At 50.2% G+C, this 27,065-nt stretch overlaps 1 protein-coding gene and 1 long non-coding RNA gene across 11 annotated transcripts in view; one reads left to right on the top strand and one right to left on the bottom strand.

The window, feature by feature from the left end:
* Positions 1–3,300: 3,300 nt before the first annotated feature.
* On the bottom strand, positions 3,301–11,780 carry Slc32a1 (solute carrier family 32 member 1). The gene is made up of 4 exons (XM_005329841.4): positions 11,675–11,780; positions 11,362–11,476; positions 7,372–8,808; positions 3,301–5,197 (listed from the first exon to the last, which is right to left on the bottom strand). The coding sequence occupies exons 3-4, from the start codon at positions 7,762–7,764 to the stop codon at positions 4,010–4,012; spliced, it is 1,581 nt and encodes a 526-aa protein (XP_005329898.1). The 5' UTR covers positions 7,765–8,808; positions 11,362–11,476; positions 11,675–11,780; the 3' UTR covers positions 3,301–4,009.
* The window catches only part of LOC110598612 (uncharacterized), a 67,789-nt gene continuing 48,233 nt past the window's right edge, over positions 7,510–27,065 (top strand). For 3 of the 10 annotated variants that reach the window (XR_013439688.1, XR_013439692.1, XR_013439691.1), the window contains exons 1-2: positions 8,241–9,104; positions 14,690–14,818. This is a non-coding gene — a long non-coding RNA (uncharacterized LOC110598612). Of the gene's footprint in view, positions 9,105–14,689; positions 14,819–16,410; positions 17,018–21,569; positions 21,852–27,065 lie in introns of those variants that run through there. The other 7 variants (XR_002484479.3, XR_005730031.2, XR_013439687.1 and 4 more) reach the window with 7 other exon arrangements.

Here is a 27,065-nt window from a genome sequence, read left to right as displayed (position 1 = left end):
ATTTTAATGTAAGTTAAAAAATGAACCACAATGTTCAAAATACTATGAGGAACAAAAAACAAAAATTGAAATCAAGACAATCTGGTTACTGCTGAAATTTCCTTTTTCCTCAGGGTCCAGTGAGGTTCAAGTTAGTCCTGCAATCAACTGACCCTGTGCTATTTAGAATGTCACTATTGCTGGTTCTGTATGCTTAAGAAATTGGGAGGGAGATAGATTGATGTCTGTAACCCTGGAGAGCATTTTTAAAAGATAGGGTTTTGGATAGATAAATGGATAGATTTTGTGTTGTAAAAATGTTAATCATTCAGTCCAGGTGGTGGGCATATCTATGTTCAGTATAAAACTCTTCCACCATTTCTGTATGTTAGAAATTTTGTGTAATTTGAAAAGGAAAAAATAAAAGAGCAGTGGAAAAGACACCCAAGACTGGATCCCTGATGTCAAACTTGCTCCATCTGGGGCCTGCATGTCCAGGTTTGTGTTTCCCCTACGCTCTACTCACAGAGCTGAGTCCTCCAGGTATCTGCCCCCCCCCCAAAGTCTTCCCCCCAGTAACAAGGACTGGACTGAATCTTCTCTGCATTCTGAATGGTCCCTAAGACTCCTTCCTCCCTTTTTCCAAAGGACAGGGCATGTCAGATCACAAAACATGTTCCATAATATAGCATCTTTCCATATTTGAGGAAACAATGACCAAATGCCCACTTTTAAAATATGCTGAAATAAGGCACTAGAAATAAAGTGGAGGAGGTAAGAAGCATTTGGGACACTGGTGTGTACTTGAGTTTACTCACCTGGGCTCAGTGACACATGCCTGTAATCCCAGGGATTTGGGAGGCTGAGGCAGGAGGATCCCAAGTTCAAGACCAGCCTCAGCAACTTAGTGAGCTCCTTTTCTGAAAACGGGGAGGGGGGATAGTGGGGGGGGTAGCTCAGAGGTAAAGAGCCCCTCGGTCCAATCCCAAGTAAAAAGGAAGGAAGAAAGGAGGGAGGGAGGAAGAAAGGAAGGGAAAAAAATTAAAAAGGAAGGAAGGAAGGACTGATTGATTTAGCCAAATTGTAAAGAACCCTCTTTGAGAGTCTGTAGTTTTCACTCTCACCACTGGGGGGCGAGGCAGGGACGTCTTGGTCTGGGGATTGCCTGGCTGAGACTTCAGGGTTCTTCTTGTGGACAAGGGTCTTGGTGGTTCTGGGCCAGGCAGGTACACCAACACATCTTCACAGCAGGTAGGGACAGCTATTAGGGTCTGCAGCAAGTAGAGGCAGCATGAACTGTAAGAATTGATGGGTACTTTGAGGGGGGTTGATACCAATTCCTCCTCTCAATTCAATCTAGGGATGAGCCTTGTCAGCGTATTTGCTCCCTGTGACTCAGATGCCTTCAGCGAACTCTCTGTGGCTGAGGGTAAATTAGGACTTCTTCTTTTGCCCTTCTATGCATGCACTTTGGGAGGGAGCAAGGGGTGCAGAGATAGTTTTCATCTACTCCTGCTCCCCATTTCTCCCAGTATCCTAGTTGTGAGTCTGGGGATGGTGTCCAACAGACCAGGGTGCAAGGTTCCCTTTGGGGCATCAGGGAAACTGATTCTCCCCACCCCTGCCGCCATCAGTGATTTGCCATGGGGACCTGGGCTCCTGCAAGCTGAGCACAAAGACAGGAGCCACCAGGACCCAGTGGAGAGGATCAAGTCGAGTCCCAGATATGGCAGCCATTGTCCAGCCTGCCTGGTGTCTCATTTGTCCTTTTCAAGACAGGAAGGACAGAGCTGGTGCAGTGTGATGTTCATACATTGCCTTCTGCTGTAGATGTCGGGCTTTTTCTGAAGGCTACAGACTGCTGAGCTCTGACTCAGAGCGCATCAAATGTCTGCAGACTCGCTGAGAAGCAGAGAGAGCGAGCATGGGAACAAGAAATGAGTTACCTCCTCCCCAGCTCTGGGGACATAAGTGGTCGTGGGGGATGTAAAACTAAGGACGGGTTGTCCTGGAATCCGAATGCACAAGAATAGTGACAATGGGGTATAGGCAATGATGATAGTGGAGCTCTCAATGACCTGTTCTAAAGAGTCAGAACCACCCCTGCTGAAGGCATTGGGTCCTACCCCCTAGCCCTCCCACTCTGGTTCTGTGGCTACAGAATCAGGGCGGTGTAAGGTCACCTCTGTCTCAGGTGCATCACAGAGCACTCCCACTCTTAATGCTCTGCATACACACAGACACACACACACACACACACACACATTGTTGCTCTTATAAGACAAAGGTACAGCCTCTCTCTTCATATGCATTCAATCCTCTCCCCTCTCCTGTTATAGGTAAAAACAAACATCCTATTCAGGCATTCATGTATTCTCTGGGTTCTTTTCCATGTACAGATTGCATCTGGAAAAACTGCCCCCAACCCAGCCTCTGAAGTGACTTCTCTCATGGAAAGGACCCTGGTACATTCCATGGATCCTGCACTCCCAGCTCCCATCAGGAAGGTCTGATCTTGAATCCTTCCCAATAGTCCCCCACCAAGGGCTCCTAAAGGCAATGCAGGTGCTGTTCCTGGAGTAGGATCCACAGGCTAAAAAGCATTGGATCCTTTGAGTAATTCAGACAAACCCATTCTCAGGCTGCACAAGATAAGGAAAAACTGACTAAGACTGTTGATTCTAAATGATTGGATCTTGGACTTGGGGCAAGGTGCTTCTGGGTAAGAGATGCCTGCAAGGCCAATTTGATGCTTGGCTCTGAGGGTCTGGGGAAATACACAACCTACTCCTTTATAGCTCTCTACATGGTCTGCAACCTAGTTGTGAATTTCTGGATTCCTAGGGCAGCCAGCATAGCCCAGCCCTAGTGGGCTGTCTATACATTTTGAATAAATTTGTGGGTATTTTGTCCATACAAGCACGCACGGGGGCACAGACACACACCAATCACCTCTTTTCTCTCTCTCTCTCTCTCTCTCTCTCTCTCTCTCTCTCTCTCTCTCTCTCTCTCTCTCTCTCTCTCCTCTCTCTCTCTTTAGATAAGAGGTTGAGAGCGCCCATCGAATTCTCTGTTGGATCTGTCCTGTGGGAACAAACGGCTGAGGGCGCCACCACAGCACGCTCCACCTCCACTCCCCGCCCTCCCGTCCCGGCGCGACACCTAGAGAATTTCCTTTAAGCGTGAACCAACCTCAGAGCTCCCTGAACCCGAGGCTTTTGAACCAGAGCTGCTTCCCCACTCTCGGAGCAGGTTACTCCGCTACCCACTGCGCGGGATCCCGGCTGATGAGAACGAGCTGAACTAACACGCGGCCGCACGGGCCTTTGTTTCTTCTTTATTTGCGGATATAATTATGCACCGCACTCTAAATTAGAGATAGATTTTTTTTTCTGATATACATTTCATCTTTTTCACCACGAGCACACCACACGCACAGTAGAACAGTTCCACGACCTGATAAATTGCACAAGATGGGTTTGGATTCCTGAAAACCGGAGGCAAACCAGCCCCGCCGCGGCTTCTCCCGGCTGCGCCGAAGGAAATCGCCCACCCGAAATGAATTTCCCGGTCCAGCCTTTCTGGCTGCAATGTTGAAATGTCTCGGGAATGGGAAGCGCTCTTGCTGGAAATGGCTGGACGCTGTAGATTCCGAGCACTGGATGGCTATGAAATGTCCCCCCAAGGTCAAGTTTCTGCGCCTGCGAGCTGCACCCCTTCTTCCTCCCTTCCCACCCCCCTCAGTAATAGGAACTAAAGTGTCGGGGCCCCTCCGCTGAAACAGAAAACCTGCCCACGAATGCGCCCCGTCTTCCCCCAATCCAGGGTGTTGTGGAAAAGAAAGGACAACAGAAACGCAGACGCGATGGATCGTGGATCCCTATCCCCTCCCACCCCCCATCCCCGAATAATCAGAAACTAGGAACCAGAGATGTTTAAAGCTTGGCTTCCCAAGCGCGGCGGCACGGCGCACGGGGCTGGTGGGTGTAGGTTGGGGGCGGGGCGGGAGCGCCGGGATCCCTCTCGCGCCCTAGTCCTCCGCGTTGGTTCGGTAGGCCTCGATGAGGCCCTCGAGGGAATGCACGAAGCCAGACACACTGCAGATGCCACCGATGACGAAGATGGCGACGTCGAAGAAGACTTGGTGCCACAGCAGCTTGCGCCAGAGCAGGCGCAGGTGGAAGAGGCTGGGCAGCAGGAAGCAGAGGCCGGCGCCCGTGAGGCTACCGGTGAGGCCCATGAGCAGAGCGAAGTGTGGCACATAGATGGCCATGAGCAGAGTGAAGACGACAAGCGCGCAGCGCAGCGTCAGCCCCCAAGACTTGAGGCGCCCGTCGCCTCCGTAGCAGGCGGGGAAGAAGGCACGGCTGCCTTCTTGGAAGAGCGACTTCTCCAGCACCTCGACAGCAGCGAAGAAGGGCAGCGGGTAGGACAAGAGCGCCTTGGCCACCAGAAAGATGTTGACCACAGCGCGGATGGAGCCGGGCAGGTTATCCGTAATGACCTCCTTGGTCTCGTCGGCCCAGGTGAGGTAGGCGACCAGCGCGAAGAGGCCCTTGAGCACGCAGGCGGCGATGTGCGTCCAGTTCATCATGCAGTGAAACTCGCTGGGCTGCTGCATGTTGCCCTCGAGCGAAGGCAGGAAAATCTGCGACGTGTAGCTGAACACGATGATGCCAATGGAGATGGGAAACTTCTTGACATCAATATAGAACTTGACCTTCTCCCAGGCCCAGTCACGCGCTCGCGATAGGCAATAAGCTATGACCAGGATATTGATGACGAAGTGGGCCAGAGTGCACAGAAGACTGAATTTGGACACAGCCTTGAGGTTCTTCAGGAAAGCGCAGGGCAGCAGCACGGCTGTGGCAATGATAGACCAGGACTTCTGCGACACGGGCAGCCCCGGGAAGCTGTTGTACATGAGGTTGCCGCTCACCACCACATAAAGGATGCAAGTCATCACCAGCTCAATGATCTGCGCCACGTTGACCACGCGGCCGCCGAGTGTGGGGAAGCGCGGCGCGCAGCATGCGTTGGCTATGGCCACGTAGGAGTCCCGCACTCGCACAACCTCGCCGTCCTCGTTTTCCTCATACAGGCACGCGATGAGGATCTTGCCGGTGTAACAGCACACCACCGCGGCGAAGATGATGAGGAACAACCCCAGGTAACCGCCGTGTAGGATAGCGTAGGGTAGGCCCAGCACGAACATGCCCTGTGGAATGGAGAGGCAACCAGACCCCGGTGCTCACAGTCAGCCTCGGAAGAAGGGCCCTGGGGGGGGGGGTGTGGCTTAAAGCTGTCGCAGGGGGGCGCTAAGGAGAATGAAAATTATGCCTAAACTGCTGAGAGACTGAGGGTAGAGCAGCACGGGGGTGTAAGGGGGCCTAATGGTGAGCCTGGGTGTTGAATCCAAGATGGACAGGGAGGTGTTTAAGGATGGAACCGAGAAGAAAAGATGGATTAATGGCTAAGAGGAATGTAGAGATACTGGGTAGTAGTTCTTGGGGATAGAAACAGGGGACCGGTCAGAGCCAAGAGGAGTTGAGAATCTGGAAAGAGCATAGTCAGAGAAAAGGAGATTAAAAAGGTAGAAAGCTGGGCCTGAGCACAGGATTTAAGGTGGGGCTGGAGTGGGGTGCAGGCTAACAGGGAAGCGGGATGTCTACGGAAGACCAAACCAGAGAAGGAACAAAGCAGCAGTGGGAAAGGATAGGGGGCACAGACGAAGAGGGACTGGAAGTGAGGCGAAGCCACAGGGAAGCAAAAATAGAGGGTGTCCGTGTTTGGGGGAGAAAGGAGGTGGGATTGGAAATAGGGAGCCTTAGGACAAAGCGCAGCCGGTTGGGGCCGGGGAACTAAATGGAAGTAGTAGAGCAGGGCAGGGAGTCTGGCTGCCCTAAAAGCTTGGGCGCAATGGGAAAGCCAAATCAATCTGGAGGTCTAGAACCAGAATCCATGAGGTGGGGCGAGCCAGGCTGAGGAAGCAGTTTAGAATCCACCTGGAGAAGAAAAGCTAACGAAATCTGGGGTCCCGGAGGCCTGCGCACCTCCAGCCTACAATCCTGGCCTCTCTCCAGGCCTCTCTAACAGGCCCTTGAAAGACGCTCCGGAGGAAGGCACCGGCGCCCGGCGACCACCAATGCGGGCGCCGCCCCCCAGCCTGTCCCTATTCTGTCAAAGCTGTGTCCACCGGCTTCAGTTCGGGCCACCCAGAAGTCCCGCTGAGCCTGTGACAGGGAGCAACCTCGCCGAGGACTTTCGCCCCTGGGAAACCTATGTTCTGCAATTCAACGAAGGTTCGTTCCGGGGACGCCACGGGGCCAAGCCACAGAGCACAGATGCTCTTGGAACTGAGGCCTCCTCAGTCCCTGAAGTAGGGACCTGCCAGCCCCTGCCAGTTCCCGGGGTCGTTGTGAGGACTCCTAACCTCTCAAGGGAGACTAGCGCCGCCTGGTGGGGAATGGGGATGAGGGGTTAGAGTAGGAGGACCAGGTAGGCAGCCTAGTGACACGGCCTGTTCTAAAGCTCTGGAGGAGGCTTCACTAGGGTCGTCCGAAGGGGCTGACCACTTCTTTTACGGTGCAGCCGGGATTTCGGCCGAGAGGGGCTAGTGAATGTGCAGCCCGGCAGCGTGGAGTGATGCGGGCCATATATGCTTGTGGGCATACTTGTGTGCGTTCCTAGGTGTTTGCCTTTAATGTCTCCAATAGGGCTGTCACGGAGGGAGCAGACTGGGTCCTGTCTGCATGAACGTGTGCTGGCGTGTGCACGTGTTATGTGTGTGTACGCTTGTATGTAAAGGTATGTGCTTCCGTGTGTGGGAGGGTGTAGAGATGTACGCAGGTCTATTTGGGATAGCCCTGTGATCTATAAATAGATGCGTGTCGCTTTTGTTCGTGGGGAGGGGGACTATGTACGTGTGCAATCTTACTGCGTGTGTCAGAAAAGGAGACTCCCAGCTCAGCTATTTCCCCCTCTCTTTTCATCCCGAAAATGAAGCTGTGAATCCATTCCGGAGTCCAAAGCAATAATACTCTTCCCTCCAATCCTGATTTTCTTTCTACCTCATCCCTCCCCGACCCCACCCCCACCCCCACCCCCACCCCTGTTTCCTTTGGTCTCTCGATGTGTCTCCCACATCAGCCAAAGCTGTCCTGCAGCTGAAGCGGTGGGAAGTGGTGCGAATCAGGGTGGGAGACATCATCTAAGGGCGTAGATCTCTGCGCAAGGCTAGGAGGTCTAGGGGAAAGGGAGATAGATTCTCGGGCACTGGAGAAGGTATCGCAAGCTAGATCACCGCAGGATTTGTGTGGCAGCAGAGCCTGATACTCAGAGGTGGGTGGGGGGTGGGATGCGGGCAGGCGCAGATGGGAATCCCGCGCTCACCTGAATGGCGTTGGTCACGTTCCAGCCCGCTTCCCACGCCGTGATCTTGGGCTTGTCATGACCCCCGAACTCTCCACCGGCCCCTACTGCCTGGTCCTTAGAGCCTGAGGGCGGCAGCGGAGCGCCGCCGCCGCGTTGGTAATGGATGTCTCCCTCGACGGGCGGTTCGGCGCCCTCGTCCCCACAGGGCTCGCCTTCGGTTTTCAGGATGTCCATCTGCAGGCCTTGACGGTGCTCAAAGTCTAGGTCGTCGCAGTGCGCGAAGCCCACGGCCTCCTCGTCCGTGGCCGCCTGAAAACCCATCCTGGCAAACATGCCACTCACCTTGGCCTGGGACTTGTTGGACACGGTTGTGGCCACATTGGACAGCTTGCTGCGGAGCAGAGTGGCCATGGCGGCGGCCGGGCCCGGAGGAAAAGATAGAAGGGACGGGAACGCGGTGGGCGCGCGTCAAGACCGCGAGGGCCAGGGGGCGCGAGGCCGCTATCTGTTCTTGCTCTCCCCACTGCGCCCCGGGGCGCTCTGGCTCATGACCCTCTCAGCTGCCGTTTGAGGCTCTCTCGGGGCCAGACCCTGCAGGCTAGCAGCAGAACTGGCCGAGCGGCGGCGACGGCGGCTAGTGCACTGCGGAGCTGCTGCCGGGCGCAGGCTGGGCTGCGGAGGGAGGCGGCGGCGGCGGCGGCAGCGGCGTCAGAGCAGCTACGCGAGGCTGGCGCGGCGCCCCCACCCGTGCGCAGCCCAATGCGCTCCCGCCCCTTGGAGTCAGGCGGTGCGGGGGTGGAGGTTGGCAAGGGGAAACACCCCGAGGTAGGGGGCGTGAGGAGAGGGTCAAAGAGAAGGGACTGGGGGCACGAAGGGATTTAGTAGTGAGTCGGGGGCAGAAGGGCGCCCTTGGGAAGGCGCGGGAGGGAGCCAGCGAAAGGGAGCATGGAAGGAAGGGTGGGGGCCGAAGTGCTGCATTTCTGGAGGAGGTGCTAAGCTCGGATCCTGGCCCTTCCCACCCAACCGCCGCAGGGAGGGAGGGGTTCAGGGTGGACAGATTCTCCCGGTCCCTCCGCCCCCGGACCAACCGTCTTGAGTACAGGAGCTGGGCGGCCTCAGATCCTCGCTTAGAACTGATCTGGGCACCCAGAACACCAGCAGGACAGTTACTGGTCTCTGGCTGAGCGGACCGTCCGGGCATCGGTGTGTATCCCTGGCACACAACAGTCGCACTTAAACCTGGCCACTAATGCCTTTTCGAGACAGAAGTGATGGGCACGGATCGCTTGCTCTCAAGGATGCTCAGCCTGGGTTGGGTCACCTGAATTGTTTGTTCCTGTCCAGGGACTCCGCGATGGAAGCCATTCGGCAGATTATTCGCTACTAATCACTCTCCAAGTGTGTGCAGGATGGAGGCGAAAGGTTCGCTTTTTCCCCTCCTCTCGTTTAGGGGACCTGGAAGAAGGCAGGATTCAGAGGACAGCTCTCAGTAACTATGAGGGTCTTCGAATGCCCCTGCTGAGAGCGGCGCAGTGGGTGTCTGGCGCAGAGGAAAGGGCTCACAGCACTGCGGGCCCTGCGCTCAGAGGCACGAAGTGCGCTCCGCATCTGCTCAGACCACAGCCACCCGGGCTGTCAGAGCGTGGGCCGCTTCAGTTGAGTGGGGTGCGTGTTTGTACGAGAAAGACCCAGAGACAAAGACACATACTCTATCAGATATTGCAGTGGACTGGATCTGTGTGAACTCTTCGGTGAGATTCCGAAACCGTGTGTATTCCGTGTGTGCGTTTTCGTGCGCATTGGAGTCTGTATGCGTGAGGAGCTTGTGTGCTAAATTATTTGGGTATAGGCGTTCCCGAATGGGATTGCTGGTGTTTGTGTATGTGAGTCCCTTGGTAGTGGGGGTCGGCTGCTTTGTCTGTGTGTGGGGGTGGGTTCACTCCTGGTATGTCCAGGCTGGGCTTCAGACTCCTCCTAAACCGTAAACCACAGGGATCCACCTGGTAATCCCAGCCTAGATGGAGGAGAAATGACTGGGCCGGTAAAGGGAGAAGTTTGAGGAAAAGAAAAAGGAAGGGGCCCCCAGTCTCCCCTCTCCAGAGGCCCTTTCTCCCTGGGAACTCCAGTCCCTTCCCCTGCAGTATTTCTGAATTAATTCACCTCAGCGCACAAGTAGGGCGGCCTGAGGGCTTTGACCAGTGAGTTGGAGCTGTCAGGACAAGAGAGGCTTTCCAGCCCACCCTTATCCCAAGGGCCTCACAGTCTCCAATTCTCCTCTCCTGCTAGGGAACCTCTATCACACTTGGTAGAGATGCCCCTCAGAACTCCCTTAAAATATTCCAGGAGCTCTGCAACTCTCACCTCCTGCTTGACAGAAACCCTGCCCCTAGACTGAAGATTTTTTCCCCCACCTCCAACCACTCTGATCAGGCAACCTCTCCAAGTTGACCAGACCCTCCTACTTATGATAGGACTCAAAGCAAAGACCAGACAGAGAGTCTTCCTACTGAAACACAGAGATCCCCTCCTCCTATGAGGCTTTGAAATAGAACAGATCCTCCAGCCCAGAGATTTTCCCTCTATAGAGACCCTACCTACCTCTACCCCCGACCCCTGGATGCAGGAGAGCCTTTGTCCTTCAGGTTCCTGTAGCCAAAGATCTCTATCTCCTATCACCCTCCACCCCTGCCCCAATTCCTGGTGGAATTCTTTTAATCTACATGACATGATCTGGGCTGAGATTCCTTCATAATATTTTCTACTACTTCTCCCCACCCTGTACAGACCCAGAACTTAAAATGGTCATTGATGCTTTCTTTTTTTATATACCTTGATTTCATTTGTTTATTTTTATTTTATTTTATTTTTTATGTGGTGCTGAGGGTGGAACCCAGGGCCTCACATGTGCTAGGCAGGTGCTGTACCACTGAGCCATAAATTCAGCCCCTGATGCTTTCTTTGACAAGGGCCTCCAAAGTGCTCACCCTCTCTCTCTCCTTTCCCCTTACAATGGTCATTGCTGTAGGGCCAAAGGTGAGAAGTGAGATCCTTTATTTATCCACCCAGTGCACTTTTTCACACCCTCACTGTGCATGTGACTCTCTTCTGCCTACACTCAGTTCTGCCTACCCAGTTCTTGAGCTGGGAGGAAGCTCAGAGAGCACTCAGATCAATTATCTTTTCTTCCAGGCTTAAAACATCCCAACAGAGACTCCATTTCATCCTAATTTTACAGATAAGAAAATCTACATCCACACCATGAAGTGTCCTCCTCAAGGTCACAGAGAATTCAGGTTAAAGCCTGGTGAGAACTCAGGAATCTTGGCATTCCCCCCCAGTGGGTCTTCCCCTCCACAACCTCATCTCGTCTTTCCACCCTCTCTTCCTGATTGTGTGGTACTTGGCTACCTCTCTGTCCAAAGAAATGAAATTCAAAATCAAATTTCGGTTCCTCTGGCTGCAATTAGCTGTCATCAGCTGGGGAAGGAACTTCACTATTTTCCTGCTGTTTGCAATAAGTGCCTTTTCCCAGGCTGAAGGTGCCCATGGCAAGCTCCCAAGTAGCCCCCTCCCTTATGGGAAATTTCTGTTCTATCACATACTGGTTCTGTGACATTGACTACTTAACTTCTCTCATCCTCATTTTCTCATCCCAAAAGTGTGAAAATAATAATATCAGCCTCAGAATTACTGAGAGAATTCAATGAGATCTTGTATATAAAGTGTTTAGCATGTGCTAAATGCCCAATACATGGTAGCAATTACTTCTTTCATTATTGTTGCTACTTTATCCAATTGCCATTTCTCATGGGGGGGGGTGAGTGTATAAGGAAAAGCCTGTGATAGGGTCTGAGAATCTGAGTGAGTTGAAATGTGATGCTCCTCACTTTTGCCCTGGCTGTCTCTGTCCCTGCCCTTTCCAGTCCTGAGTTGACCTGGAGAGAAGGGAATGGAGGTCTTGGGTAGGGCAGAGGGCAGGTGGTTCAGGAAAGGAACAGGATGACTTACCTAGCTGGTAGTGAGCTGGACTGTGCCCTAGAGAAGTCACCGGCCTCCAAATTATCCTCTATAGCTTCTCTCGGGGCACCTGTCCCCACAAGAAGAATCTACACAGTCTGGTCCTCTGATTGAAACAGCACACACACACACTCAGAGAGAGAGAGAGAATGACAAGCCGAGTGACAGATGCACAAAGACTTGAACACCAGCATACAGATTCTGACATATTGGTAGTCTTACATAGATTGACCGAGGGACACACACAGGACAAGGACAGGCTGGACCATAGACCACATGCAAGGTTTGTACCAAGACTGCTCACCACTCAAAGAAACCAGGACAGTCACCAGCGGATCCGTTTGTATGGACAGAGTCACCCAGATCACAGACTTAGATACACAAGGACAAATACACAGATGGAGAATCACACGCTGACTGGCTCCCAGTCACAAGAAAACATGCAGGCGCGCAGGCAGGCACGCAGGGACTCACGCTGAGGCCAATGGTCGGGAAGAGCCCCATGTGATTGCTGAAGGGGAAAAGAGGAGAGAACAAAGGGGGAAAGAGGCAGGGAGAAAGGAACAAGTGAGAGGCCAAACCATGCCAGGCAGAGCCACCAGCCAGCGGGGACAAAAGAGGCAAAGGTGCCACAGCCTTCCTCTTTGCTGGTGTCAAGCCCCAGATCCTGTGACAAAGAATCCAGGGAGGCGAGAGTGTACGGGGAAAGAACAGAAGCCATCTCTGCCAGCGTGGGGTGGGGTGTCTCCTCCCCAGGCCATACAGGGTCCCATTATCTTGGGGAGACTGGGACTTACTGAGAGGGTGGAGGTAAGGGGCTCCCAGGATTCCTGTCTAGCCCCATGAAGCAGGGACTTCTGGGTCAGGATTCTGGAAAAGGAAGGCTCTGAACAGTCCTCTGGAGCCAGGGTCCAGGTGAAACGCCTAACCTTCTCCTGATACATGAGCCTTAATCCTCAGTTTTTTTGATGCCTTTGGTACCCAGGGGGTTAAACGCTTGGCTAATAGATATGGAGGCCACTTTGGGGGAATAAATAGAACTAAATAGAACTGGGCTTATCTCCCAGAGCAGGCAGCAACATGGGGGGAAGGAGGGGCATGGAGCCCTTGAATTAATGGCCTGGAAAGCCAACATCACGAACATCATTTTGAGGCTGAATGATCACAGGCAGACCCCTTCCCCCTCCCCAGACTGTGGCTCAGAGCCCTCCATTATCAGGGCAAGGTCTGTCTGTGAGCTTTTTCCTGCTGAGGGGACAGGCGCTGGCTCCATAAATCACCCCTACCCCCCAGGCATCCTGCAGCTGGGGCATTGGTAACGTTCCCCTACAACTGGAGACGGCCACACTTGCTTGTCCCAAACCAATTTCTTGATGCTGTGTCCCTGAGTACGAGGGAAGAGAGGGGCAGCAGGGCTGAAGGCTTCAAGTCAACATCTCTTGCATAGAACAGAGACCCTGATTCTTCTGCCTTCAACTGGACACAGCAGGTGTAACCAGGGAGGGTGTAGGTAGCTCAGGGTAAGACATATTAAGATACATTAGACATAGCAGTACACATCCATAATACCAGCCACTGGGGAGGCTGAGGCAGGAGGATCACAAGTCCAAGGCCAGCCTCAGCAAGTTAGTGAGACCCTGTCTCAAAACTAACTAAATAAATAGGGCTGTAAATGTATCTCAGTGGTAGAACACTCCTGAGTTCAGTTCCTAATACTGAAAATAAAATAAACAAAATACATCAGCAGTGATTGAATATATATTAGCCGTTTTCCTTGCTGAGGTAGTGAGCATAGCCTCTCCAGAGGTGTAAGGCAGAGGCTGGATGCCTTGTCGGAGGCAATGTCCAGAGGAGACCTGCCTCAGGGCCAGGGAGACTGGGCTTCTAGGTTGATGCTTTCTTATTTTTTATTTAAAATATTTTTTTTTAGTTGATACTTTCTATATGGAAGGAAAGGGGCCAGGGAGCAAGGGACACATGGACCTATGCCTTGCTCCTGGCAGCCTCTAAAGCCTCAAGAAACTGCTCAGAACTGAAGGAGGAGCCCTGGACCTGATTGGTGGGTTAAGGCTACCTGTCTCGCTCTTTTCTGAGCATGCAGCCTCCTATTATGCTGCAGAGCAGGGAGCATGTCGGTCTTATTTCCCACTGGGTCTCCAGCACACAGTAGACATTCAATAAACATCCCTGGGGTTGGATTAAATTGATGTCACAAAGCCATTGTCCCCCATGCACTTTTAGCATGATTGGTTGAGGAAACATATATAAACGGCCAAAGTCCAGCCCTGAATTCTGAGTTCTATAACTCTTCTACATGAACGCGCTTTTTAATACTTGTGGAGTTGAAAGCTAGCCATCCGTGCACATGTGAGCTATAAGTTTTGTTCAGAGAAGACCTGGGCTGCACTCCCAGATTCAGGGACTCCTGAAAAGAACTTGCAGCACCCCTTAGGCACCTGTGGGCCACCAGCTGGGGGAGACGGCCATGGCAGAGGTGGGATCCAGGGAGCCCTGTGATAAGGAACCCTGAACTCCAGGAATACAAAGGGACTCCAGATCTGACCCTCCAGCCTGGTGGTACAGAGCACCTCTGTTGTCCTTGGTGTGCCCTGACATGGTTGAAAGCACTCTCTGGAGCTCATCCCCTTTCTCACAATCCTCAGGTTAGTCCATTATCATCACAAGAGGCTTCAGACCAGACCTGCAGGACTAGACCTGGGTAAATGGTCTTGGATGCTTGGATGACACCCGGGGAAAGGGGAAGGTTGGAGCCAGCAGAGCTGATCCTTATACTTCAGTTAGAAGTGTCAGGCTCAGCCTATCCTCATCCAGATCAAGAATAACCCATCTCACTGTGGGTTCAAAATTGTGTCCCCCAAATTCATATGTTGAACTCCTAACCCCCGGTGTGACTGTATTTGGAGATAGAGCCCCTAAAAAAATAGTTAAGGTTCAGTGAGGCCAAACGGGTAAGGTCCAGATCTGATAATATTATCATCCTTAGAAGAAGAGACACAGAGACCTCTCTCCCTTCCCACCATGATGTGAGAACACCAGGGGGAGGCAGCTGTCTGCAGGCCGGGAAGAGGGCCCTTACTGGATATTTGTTCTGCTAAATCTTGATCTGGGACCCCCAGCCCCCAAAACTGCAAAAAAAAAAAAATGTTGGTTGCACAAGGCTCCTGTCCAGAGCATTTTGTGTTGTCATTTATTATAACAACTTCTGCCAGCCCCTGACCAGCACTAGCTCAGGGACCCAAGAATTTTCTAGGTCACAGCCCCTGTGAACATCTAATGAGACTATACATCTCCTCTCCAGAAACAGACACAAATGCTGGACAACGTTTCAAATCCCCTAAAGCCCATTCCTGATGATCGATGGCTTCCAGCCTAAGGACCCAGTCTTGAAGCTTCTTTCTCTTTCTGTTCTTTTGAGATCTGGAGTCAGGTGAGTTATTGACATTAACATTTAAGAAACCCTTATTCTCTGCCAGGTTCTAGACTTACTGCTTGACCTGGGTGACAGCTTATGTCCAAGCCTCACAGCATCTGCTTGAACGTGATTCGGTTTCATGCCCATTTTACAGATGGACACACTGGGAGGCAAAGTGGTTATAGGTCTTGCAGCTAGGTAATAGTAGACCCAAGATTCAAATCTAAAATCAGAGCTGTCCTTATAACCTCAGGACTCCAGGTGAGTCTGCTGGGAAGGGCTGGGGTCTGTGAGTTCCAGGAAGGGACTACAATCTGCATCCAGCTCCCTGTGGCCAGGATGTCAGCTATGTCCACTCTGGGCCACCTCTGTCTCCTTCCTGGCGGTATAGAAAACTCCTGGGATAGGGAGAAGCGAGGCAAGGACCAACTACACAGCAGGTGCTCAGAGAAGCTTGTAGATTACCCTGAACTCTGGGTGAGGTCTGGCCTCAATAGTCTGGGTACATGTCCTGGGCTTTCTAGCCCTGAAAATACATGGCTCTTTCCTACAGGATAACTTAAACCTGATAAAATCTCCTGGGACATTGATTATTTCCTAATTCGGTGTGTATTAGCTTGTTATCAAAAATGGTTAAATTCTATATTGTATTGTTTTATATCTTAAAAAAAAATCTACCAGCAGATTCTAGGTCTCCCAGATGACCAGATTCTGCTTTAATTGTCGTGAAAAACAACAGGGTTGGGGCAGGGGCTAAAAGCTGAAGCAAACAAAGCCATATTCACCCAGTAAGTGTGATTTTAATTTCAGAAACACACCATCCATCACATTAAATTAATTGAGTTATTTTGAAATTTCTGATTTTTGAGTTGTACGTTGTCTTTGTTTTTCCAATGGCAAAATTGCTAAAAGGATAAGGAGTTTACACCTGACATTATGTTGGTGCATATTTCAGTTAAATTGCAATAAAGATAACTTGTCCATTGTTGGTAGGGGGCTGTGATGTTTTCCCCCTGAGAAGTGGTTCCTGTGTTACTCAAGTGTGAGAAGCATGCATTTAATTCATTCTGACCAAGGAGAAAATAAGCTTCACACATTGGTGCCCCACACACAGCCACTGCCACCTGGATGGGTCCCCATCCTCCATTCGGCTCCCCCACTGTTGCCTTGGAGGGGAAATATGACAGCGTAATGAACAGTTGTACGTCGTGCTATAAAAAGGCAATTAAGGGAACTATTGGACTGGGACAAGCCAGCATGACCTGGTTAATAGCTCTGAGCAGAGCTGGGCCGAGGGGAGGATGAGGGGGAGGGGGAGGGGGAGGAGGAGGGGGAGGGGGAGGGGGAGGGGGAGGGGGAGGGGGAGGGGCTTGCTGTTGTACAATGAGGGGCTGAGGTTGTACTGCCTGTTGGTAGCAAAAGGTACCCAGGCTGGCCTCGTGACCGCTGGGTCCAGGGGCAGCCTGAGGGGCACGTGGGTTCAGAGCTCAGTCCTGCTGTCACTGCTGGTGGAGTGACCCTGAGCAGGTGACTCACAGTCTCTCAGTTCAGTTTACTCATCTGTTAAATGGGGAGAGAAGGAGCATCCTGGAACCCTGTCCTTGCAGCGGGAGGAAGGAGCGGGGCACTCACGGTGCAACGGATCAGAGCAGAGTTGCAGAGAGAACCCAGAGGAAGACAGGGTGGAGACTTCTTTGCGTTCGAGTGAGATCTTTCAACATCGTGCGATCCACGGCTGAGTGGTGTGTTCCCGTCTAATCTGTTCACCAGGTGTCTCACCCTCTGCGGAAGGTGAGCTCTCAGATTAGATCTCCTGCGGTCACCATGGGTCATCCATCTTGAGGCCACCTTTCTTGTTTGGACCTTCTCTCTCATCTCCTCAGACCCTGTTTCCTCCACATGCCGCTATTTGTAGATCACCTTTGGCATAGAGCAGCTTCAGATGGGGACAGAGAGAAACGCTTCCTGTCCCACTGGAATGGCTGCGGAAGCCCTCTGCTCCAGATCCCACTGTGCTGGTGGGAGGATCAGTGAGTCTTCACCTGGAAAGCAGGTAGTGATCACCTGGCGTGTGGAAATGCACAAGGAATGCCAGTTACTGCTTCTGGGTTTATACTTAACAACTGGCACAGTGACTACCACAGAGTAGGTGCTTAGCCTATGTTTGTTGAATGAATGAATGAATGGGACTCACTCTTCCCATTGTCTACTATCTGTGATCTCTGAGCCTCAGTTGTCCATTAGTCAAATGGAGATTGGATCCTACTACTAGAAAGTCCTGCCCCTGTGGGAACTGACTCTGTCTCCCCTCCACATTCATCTATGCCTGAGAACTCAGGAAGCACTCAGCTCCCCACCACGTGTTCATCCTAAAATAGGAAACAAGTGGTGCCCAGGGGTCTGCATGATCCCCACAGCCCCCTCCCTACTGCCTCCCAGGGAAGTGGTTCTGAGAGCAGCCCGGCAACAAAGGAGCAATCAAGAGTCATTAGGGTAATTCAAGGGTGGCTTGGTGATTGGCTAGGAGTCCCCAGCATGTTCCCTGCACCAGATTAAGTGGGTCTGAGACCCTGGGCTCCCAAAGGAGATCGGAGCCAAGCAGGTGGTTCAGGAGGTCGGCCTGTCACCCAGGGCGGCTGTGGCCCTCCAGGTCTGGGCTGGTGTCCCCAGCCACTGCAGGCTGCCTCTGTGGGCATGATGCTCACCGGGCGGAATTCCACAGTCAGGTCTGGTCTTTTCCATCCTCCAGCCGCCCTCACCTGAAGTGTAAACTCGCCCCTCGCCCCACAGCCTGACCCCAGCGGGCCTGAGCGACTTCCTGTCCAGCAGTTCAACTGGACCTCTTAGTTCTGGCTACAGCAAGTCACTTGCTCCCACCGCAGCTCCCATTTACTCTCATTTCTGTGGTTCAGAAGACGCCCTCACGTGTCAGGCAGGACTAAGACCAAATCCAATCTCCACCATTTTGGAGCTGTGTAGCCAGAAGGCTCCTTCTACCCAGAGAGCCGCATTCTCCTCATGCAATCAAGGGGTGTAACAAGACATCCTCTTAATCGGGCTGAGAGGAGTCGAGGAAGTAAAGCACCTAGAACATGTAGTACGTCCTTCGTGGCTATTTGCTACGGCTATTAACATCCTTAGGTCACTGCTTAGAGGTCACTTCCTTGGGAATCCCTCTTGATTCTCACCTTTGGTAGGTCCCCTAAGTACTCGTACCATCCTCTGTGCTTCGTGCATGGGTGGCCTTGTATCCTGGTGCTCAGCAAGGAGCCTGCTATGAGGAGGCTGAATCAGGGGAGGTGGAACTGAGTCCCCAAGCCACCCAGCTGTACCCTGGGGCAAGATCTGCTCTTCATTCCAGCCCCTGCTGGGGTGTCTCCCGCCTATCTCCAGGCCTCTCAAGCCTGTCTTGCCCAAGGAGCCTCCGTGGACCACCCCAGTTCACAATGGTGTATAGAAGAACAGAATTCCATGTTCTCTTCTGCCGTATACAGCCTAGAAGGGCCTGTGTTTGAGCCGAGCCTGGGCTCTCCATGATAGTAATCATAGCTACCACTCATCAAGGACTTGCTTTCCATCTAGTATGCTAAGTGCCCCTCATGTGTTGTCTCGTCTGATCCTCAGCTTCAGCCACTTAGGTCCAAAGGGGCAGAGCTGGGAGGATGCTGCGGTCCGAGGCGATCATGGGGAAGGCTGAGGGCAACGTGGCCTCAGGAGAGCTAGAACCCGGGGCTCTCTCTGTTTCTCACTTCCTCTCCTCTCCACACATCACCTTTAGACATGACACAGCTCTCAAGTCTTCAGTCTCGTAAATGTCATTGATGGACTGGGCCCCCACTAACTGATCTTCCAGATGGAGTGGGACTGGCTAGGCGACTTAAGGACTTTGGTCAGCTTGAGTCCAGCCTCCTCCCCCGACTAAATCAACTGTAGTCAGAAAGTCACTGTCATATGATGATGCGTGAGCCTATGGCTAATTCAACTGTGGCCCTGTGAAGTTGGTGTTGGGGAAGACAGTTCTCACGGAGAAAAGAGGTGCTGAGCAGTCAGGGTCCCAGGTGTCTACCACATACCACATGCTTGGAGACCAAGGAATAGACAGCATGGGCACCTGGCCCGAGATACTCAGCCTCAAGAGACAAGAGTTCAGATCCAGATCTGCCACCAGAGACAGAGGGGCTTCTCAGAGATGATTCTGAGACCTCAAAGCCAAAGACAGGGATCCTGGGGAAGCTGGGAGCTTCACACAGGAGCCCAGGAAAGAGGCCAAAGATAAGTCTATTCCAAGAATGAGCAAACCCTGTTACAGAAAGGGCATCTACTCACACAGAAGACTGTGCCCAGCCTCCCCTCAGCCGGGAAGATACCCAGGCTCAAAAGGTGCTCACAGGACGGTGCTTAGTACAGCCTGTTGGGGTCCTCCCTGTGCCCTTGATCCTTGCAGCTGCAGACCAAAGTTGGATTTTTCTTCTCAGGGACATGCAGCCTGGGCTGCCTTGCCCATCAGCATGAAGGTCAACAAAGGAGGCCTCTTCCATGCTAAGGTGTAAAAGTCCAGAGAATGTGCTCACCACAATCCTCAGAGTTTCTGAGATCATGATCCCACAGACAGGGAGAGCTCCTTGCCCCTGGCAGCACCCACACCCCTCACAGTTGGGCCAATCAGAGCGTGCCTTGGGTCCTCTCCCCAAGTTTGTGGTGAGGGGATTTAGCTCCTGGAGTCCTCAGTGCTCAAGGCTCCTGGAAAGCATCTGTGCCACCGCCGCACCTGCTAGCACAAATGTCATCCCGATGGCTGCAGGGCCCCTCTACCAGGTGAGGGCTATCCCAGTGCTTCTCGGGGTCAAGGAGGAGTGCAGGGAGGCAGGGACAAAGTTTCATTCTTCTTTTTCTCCTTGGCCCCTTGATCCAGGCCTTGGAGTTTCTCCTCTTCTTCTTCCTCCCCAGGATGGCCTCTGACCCTCCCAGAGGTCTTTCCTGATGTCTCTATCCCCAGAAGCCACCACCAGCCCTGCCCCTCAGCCATGTGGGAGCACACAGAGACCGCAGTCTACGGAAGAGAGAGAGAGATGTGGAGTTCAGGGAAATGGCTTTGGAAAGCTCGAGGCTCCTGGGAATTCATCTGATGTTTTCTGGTCCAAGATCAATAGGTCAGAAGATCTCCAAGCCCTTAATTACACTGAGTCCTGGAGGAGATGAGGCGCTGACTAAGGCATTGACTGAGCATGCCCACCCCACCCAGGCATCCGGCAAGAGGGAGATGCCTATTTAACATTTTCTTGGAGCAGAAAATGTCATTTCTTGATTTTTTTTCTTATTTCACACGATTCAGAGACTTATATAATGTATATAGTGAAAAATTTTCCTCTAATTCCTGTTTTCCCTCTACTCACTCTATGATTCTTCTGTGTCTACTGTGACCAGTTTCCTAAGGAACCTCTCATTTGCCTCTACAACCATATAAGCAAATACGGAAATTTGTTCTTAATATCCTCTTCCTTTTTTTTTTTTTTTAACACAAAAGAGGAATTCTACATCTTTTGTGAACTTTGCTCTCCTAAACTTTATTTTAGTTCTTTCATAAAAATAGAGGAATGATTTATCATTTGTTTTAGGAATCAAGTTTATTGACTGTGGGGTTCAGAGGTGGCTTATGTCTAAGAATTTTTCCTTTGAACAAACAAAGATTTTTGGAAATTTTTCGAACTTTCTACCAAGTGGGGGGAGGGGAGGCTTGGAGGTTTACAGGACAAGTGCTCTCTGTTCCGTCTCCTAGATCAGACACAGGATTATTTTCTTCTTCTTCAAGCCTGACATTTACAAAAAGAGGAAACTACACCACAATATCCTCTGTATGTGGAAGTTCTGGTGATAGAAAGCTTTCTGAAGAAGAGAACTTATATTTTACAAATATAGCGGAGGGTTTCCGTTTAATTATGGTAAGGGTCTTCTAGGCGGGGGTCTCTAGCCTGCTTCGTCATTAGTCTATCCCTCCCCCTTCTGGAAATTTGGGCACCACCACTTTTTGCTCCTTTTATGGTTCTTTCTGGCCATCATGGTGACTGTTGACCTTCATGGCACTGGAGAGTGTCCTTTATCCTGCAGATGGAATTATAATGAATTTCGAGGTCACTCTAGCGCCATTCTAGATCCAACCCATTTTGGCCAGCCCACCTGAGGAGGATTCCTGGTCTTCAGGCTTCCTGTCCTCAAAGATGAGCAAGATTAGGGTGGGATCAAAATTTAGCTGGGTCATGTCGGCATCAACCCCTCACCACACCACTTACCCTGCTCACCTCAAGAGTTACTTTTTACTCCTCACCTTGAAGGGTTCTGAAGGGCAAAGTTCTGTCTTCTGTAACAATTATTTATCATCTTTAAGGATGGACAATAGGTAGCAATCTTTCATTCTCCTTCCCCATGCTCTACAGTTTCCCCAATACATAGGACATTCATTCATTCATTCATTCATTCATTCATTCATTCATTCATTCATTCTTTTATTCAGCATTCACTGATCCCCTGCTCTGGGCTGGGTTCCATGCTTGGTGCTGGGGCTTCAGAAATAAATTAGCCCAGCCCACTGTTTTGGGGGTTCAGAGGATAGGGCACATGCAGCTCACCTTGCAAGCCGTGACTGAGGTAGGAGGTGACCCCTCATTCATTTTAATGTCTGTGCTTTACCTTTTGTATGATCTGAATGGAGTTTTCTCTTTTCCTCCCTTTGCTGCCCTATGACCCTAAACCTGCCCATCCTGATGTCCAGAGGGATTGGTTTCCCCCATTTGGAGGCAGTGATTTTTCAATGAAGTTGGAAGACTTCTAAGGCTCTTTAACACGGAGTATGTCTAAGTCTTGTAAAAGCAAATTTATCCTCGGAATCTAAATGGCTCTTCTGGGAACAAATGAAAATCCTTACTGTGTTCTTAGTGCAAAGAAGAAAAAACACTACTCGACTGAGCTCGTTGGCTGCTGAGGAATGTAGATGCTAGAAAAAGAGAATCCAGAATGCACCTGGCATTTTGTGAACGAGTTTTTTTTTTTTTTTTTTTTTGTAGTTGTTTTGTGTTTTTTTTTTTTTGTGAACAAGTTTCTTGGTTACTTGTGATGTTTGTCATATGTGTTAGGGGCAAATAGCATGTACCCTTTGTGTGTACTAACACATTTACTATTTAAACATTACTTTAGAACGAGATTGTAACAGTGCCTATCAAACACTGTCCCAGCAATCACCAGTGGTTATGCCCATCATCCGCACATTGTAGATGAGGAATCTGAGGCACAGAGAGATTAGGAACTTGGCTGGGCCAAATAACCAGTGAGCAACATAAAAGGGTCTGTCTGATTCCTGTCCTGTCCTCAATCACTGGAGACTACCACCTCCTTAAGCCTCCTTCCACATTTCTGGATCTTAGAGATGCTAATCAATAAAATAGACTTCAAAAACTACATCTAGGCTAGGGGAGGGGGCATGGGGATAGGAAATATAGTAGAATGGGATGGACATCATCATCCTAGGTACGTGTGTGATTGCATGAATGGTGTGACTCTACATCATGTACTACCATAAAATGAAAAGTTGTGCTCCATTTGGGTACAATGAACCAAAATGCATTCTGCTGTCGTATGTAACTAATTAGAACAAATTTAAAAATTACATCTAACAGGGCTGGCTGGGGATGTGGCTCAGTGGTAGAGTGCTTGCCCGGCACAAGCAAAGCCTGGGTTCAATTCCTAGCACCACACACAAAAAAAACAAAAACAAAAAAACTGATTTGAGGATTTGAAGAGACGATGCTTGTAAAGTATATGAAGTACAGCCTACTACGCTGCTATTAATATTATCTAAGATTGATATCAATACCAATATACTCAGACTTCCAAACAGAGGTCAGTTGGGTGCAAGGGGTTGAAAAGACTGTTTCAGGAGGCAGGGAAAGGTGAGGGACGAGGGGTCAGGGAAAGCTCATTGTTTTTAATAAACTCATCTCTGCGTCTCGCCGCGTCCCCTCCTCCCTGGAGCTGAACCTCTGTTGGGCATGCCAGGCTCCCTCTGGGCAGGGGAATCTGTTTTGGTCCCATTTCCATTACACACTCGGCTGAGCAGGGTGGAAGAGGAGCCTGCGGCCCGGCAGGCAGTAATTAATTGCCTATTTGGACTCCTGCTGTTGCCCGGGTGGAGGGTGCTGGACAGCTCCCACCTGGGCCTGGGCCCACTGATGCTGGGAGAGGAAGGTCTCTGCTCCTTCTGCCACTTCTGTCTCCTCTGAATCCAGGCCCAGGTGTGGGAGGACCCAGGCAACAGTCAAGGCTGCATCTGTTCACTTTGATAGAGACACTGAGGTTCCAGCAGAATCACTGAAGACCTTCTCAGAGAGCCCTGTCGAAGACAGTGAGGGTGGCCATGTTAGCCTTGGAGAAGCAGCTCTCATGCCAAGAAAAACATCCAGAGATTCACGACCTGGGTTTCAGCCCTGATTTTTCCTCGCGCTGTGTGACTCTGCATGGGACACTGGCCCTCTCTGAGCAATCATTTTCCTCCTCTGTGAAATAGGGACAGTAGTTCCCCTTTACCCAAAGTTTCAGTTACTTGCTGCCTATGACCTGAAAATATTAATATTTGTCTTGACTTTTGAAAGAGAGACAGGCTGGGCATGGTGGAGCACACCTGTAATCCCAGTGACTCGGAGGCTGAAACAGGAGGATAGTAAGTTGGAGGCCAGTCTGGGAAACTTGGTGAGAGCATGCCTCAAAATAAAAAGGGACTAGGGATGTAGCTCAGTGGTAGAGCAGCTCTGGGGTCAATCCTCCACACTATGAGAGGGGCCGGAGAGAGAGAGATCACATTTACATAACTTTTATCATAATATATTGTTATAATTGTTCTATTTTATTGTTATTGTTTTTTAATCTCTTAGCGTGTGTCACGAATTAAATGTTATCACAGTATGTATGTTTAGGGAAAAGCATAGTATACATACGTGTGGGGATCAGTGCTATCCACAGTTTAAGGCCTCCAACGGGGATCTTACCATGTCTCCCCCATGGATAAGTGGGGACCACTATCTATTCCTGTGTGTTTGTGCTTCTTGTACTTACAGATCCATTCTCTTGGAGAATCACCTGCCCCATTGCATTCACACTAATCCTCAGTCCATGTTGTGTGGGTGGGGCCAACTGCATGGACCCCACGGACAGAGATGTGACCCCCAATGTAGACATTAATGCGGCTTTTTTTCCTGGCATGATTGAGGAGGGGAAAGTACTGTGTTGCTTTCGCCTTTAAAAGGCTTGAACAATTACATTCACCTGTCTTTGATGGAAGTATGGATGAGCTGAGGAGGGACCTAACTGCTGACAGTACTTTGCAAGTCTCAAACAACAAGGCATATCTGCGAATAGGATCATCATCATCACCATTATCACTATCATCTAGCCCCAAAGACACTTACTTAAATGTAAATGAGTTTCTCAGGCATTGGGCAGCAGCTTACAGGAGCCCTGGATTTTTAAAAATTTATTTATTTATTCTAATTTGTTATGCATGACAGCAGAATGCATTTCAATTCATAGTACGCACGTAGAGCACAATTTTTCATGTCTTTGGTTGTACACAAAGTAGAGTCACACCATTCGTGTCTTCATACATGGACTTGGGGTAATGATGTCCATCTCATTCCACTGTCTTTTGTACCCTCATGCCCTTTCCCTTCCCCTTCCTCCCCTTTACCCTACCTAAAGTTCCTCCATTCCTCCCATGCCCCCTTCCACCATCCCCATTATGGATCACCATCCACATATCAGAGAAAACATTCAGCATTTGGTTTTTTTGAGATTAGCTGACTTCACTTAGCATTATCTTCTCTAACTCCATCCATTTTACAGCAAATGTCATAATTTTATTCTGTTTTAATGCTGAGTAATATTCCATTGTGTATAAATACCACATTTTCTTTATCCATTCATCTAATGAAGGGCATCTGGGTTGGTTCCACAATTTAGCTACTGTGAATTGTGCTGCTAGAAAGATTGATGTGGCTGTGTCACTGTAGTTTGCTGTTTTTAAGTCCTTTGGGCATAGACTGAGGAGTGGAATTGCTGGGTCAAATGGTGGTTCCATTCCCAGTTTCCAAAGAATCGCCATACTGCTTTCCATATTGATTGAACCAATTTGCAGTCCCACCAGCAATGTATGAGCATACCTTTTCCTCCACATCCTCACCAACACTTTTGTTTGTATTCTTAATAGCTGCCATTCTGACTGGAGTGAGATGAAATCTTACAGTAGTTTTGATTCGCATTTCTCTAATTGCCAGAGAAGTTGAACATTTTTCATACATTTGTTGATGATTGAATGTATAACATCTTCTGAGATGTGTCTGTTCAATTCCTTGGCCCATTTATTGATTGGGTTATTTGTGGGTTTTTTTTTTTTTGGTGTTTAAGAAGCTTGAGTTCTTTATATATCCTAGAGATTAGTGCTCTATGTGACGTGTGTATGGTAAAAATTTGCTCCCATTCTGTAGGCTCTCTATTCACCTCACTGATTGTTTCTTTTGCTGAGAAGAAGCTTTTCAGTTTAAATCTGTCCCAGAATTAAAGAAGACCTTAGAAGATGGGAAGATCTCCCTTGTTCTTGGATAGGCAGAATTAATATTGTCAAAATGACCATACTACTAAAAGCATTATACAGATTTAATACAATTCCAACCAAAATCCCAATGACATTTCTCATAGAAATAGAAAAAGCAGTCATGAAATTCATATGGAAAAATAAGAGACCCAGAATAGCTAAAGCAATCTTTAGCAAGAAAAGTAAAGCAGCTGGCATCACAACACCAGACCTTAAACTATTACACAGAGCAATAGTAACAAAAATGGCACGATATTGACACCAATAGACTCGTAGACCAATGGTACAGAATAGGGGACACAAAGACAAACCCACATAAATACAGTCATCTCGTATTAGACAAAAGCACCAAAAACATATACTGGAGAAAAGATAGCCTCTTCAACAAATGGTGCTGGGAAAACTGGAAATCCATATGCGGCAATATGAAATTAAGCCCCTGTCTCTCACCGTGCACAAAACTCAATTCAAAGTGGATCAAGGACCTAGGAATTAAACCAGAGACTCTGCACCTAATAGAAGAAAAAGTAGGCCCAAACCTTCATCATGTTGGATCAGGCCCCGACGTCCTTCATAAGGAGCCCTGGATTCTGAGGGTAAGCCTATCTTCAGTGGGGAGGACTGTCATGGCTAATTAGTGACGTCTGCCCTGGGGTCAAGGAGGGAGGGAGCCAGGTACTGTTCCTGCTGTATTCACTCCTCCTGGATTTGGAATGAATGCACAGGGTTTAGTGACCCCTCTGGTATTACAGGTAAATGTGGGGCCTCCAACTAGAAGGCAGCAGGGTCCCCTTGGACACAGGGATGAGTTTACCCCTGTGGAAGCCAAAGTTTGTGATCCTTATGGCACCAAAATTTGAGAGATTGGTCTGGACTGAGATTAAGTCGAGAACACAGCATCCGAGGAGATGCTGTGTTCTCGACTCTGGAGTGATCTCAAGCAGAAAAGCTGGAAGGAAATTCAAGGGGACAAGCAGAGGTATCTGGACCCCAGGGCTCTGCAGTGGTAGCCCACTCACCCTGCCACTGATGGCTGATGGCGGTCTCGATTCTCATTCTCCACCCTCTTGGAACTTGGAACTTGGGTAAAGTAATCTGCAGTCCAGATGCTACCCTCACCCCAATTCATTTACCCACACTAGCTCCCTCGACTCTTGCCAAAGCCTCCTGTATGGGCTCCTGGCCTTTGCCCTGACCCCTCCTGCAGTGTCCACTCTACACAGAAGCCAGAGTGATACTACACACATCAGATCCTTTCTATCCCTGCTCACCTCTCATCCAGAGCAATGACCAGAGAGCTTCCATCAGCCCTCAAGGCCCTGTAGGATCTGCCTTCTCTCCTCTGCCCTCATCTCCTGTCTTCCTCTTCACATCCAACTTGCTGTCTCTTGTCACTCGGTTCTCTCCCACTCCAGGAATCACCGGGGACTAATACCCTGCCTGCAACTCTCTCCTTCAGCATACACGTGGCTCGCTCCCTCGCCTCCTCCAGTCTTTACTCAGATGCCACTCCCGGGCTTCTCCCTTTTAAATCTGCGGGAGGCACCCATACTTACTGCTGCTCTTGGGTTTATTTTTCTCCATGGCACGTATCACCACCCGCTCGAACACATACTGAGATTACCGTTG

Source organism: Ictidomys tridecemlineatus, chromosome 5, assembly GCF_052094955.1.
Source record: "Ictidomys tridecemlineatus isolate mIctTri1 chromosome 5, mIctTri1.hap1, whole genome shotgun sequence".
Classification (NCBI taxonomy): Eukaryota; Metazoa; Chordata; class Mammalia; order Rodentia; family Sciuridae; genus Ictidomys; species Ictidomys tridecemlineatus.
The sequence above is the reverse complement of the archived record's forward strand: the minus strand, read 5'-3'. Positions and strand labels throughout refer to the sequence as shown.

Excerpts from the sequence above, each read along its gene's own strand:
- Slc32a1 (XM_005329841.4), bottom strand. The coding sequence starts at position 7,764 with ATGGCCACTCTGCTCCGCAGCAAGCTGTCCAATGTGGCCACAACCGTG. Across the intron at positions 5,198-7,371 it reads ACGTGACCAACGCCATTCAG|GGCATGTTCGTGCTGGGCCT; the intron begins GTGAGCGCGGGA and ends TCCATTCCACAG.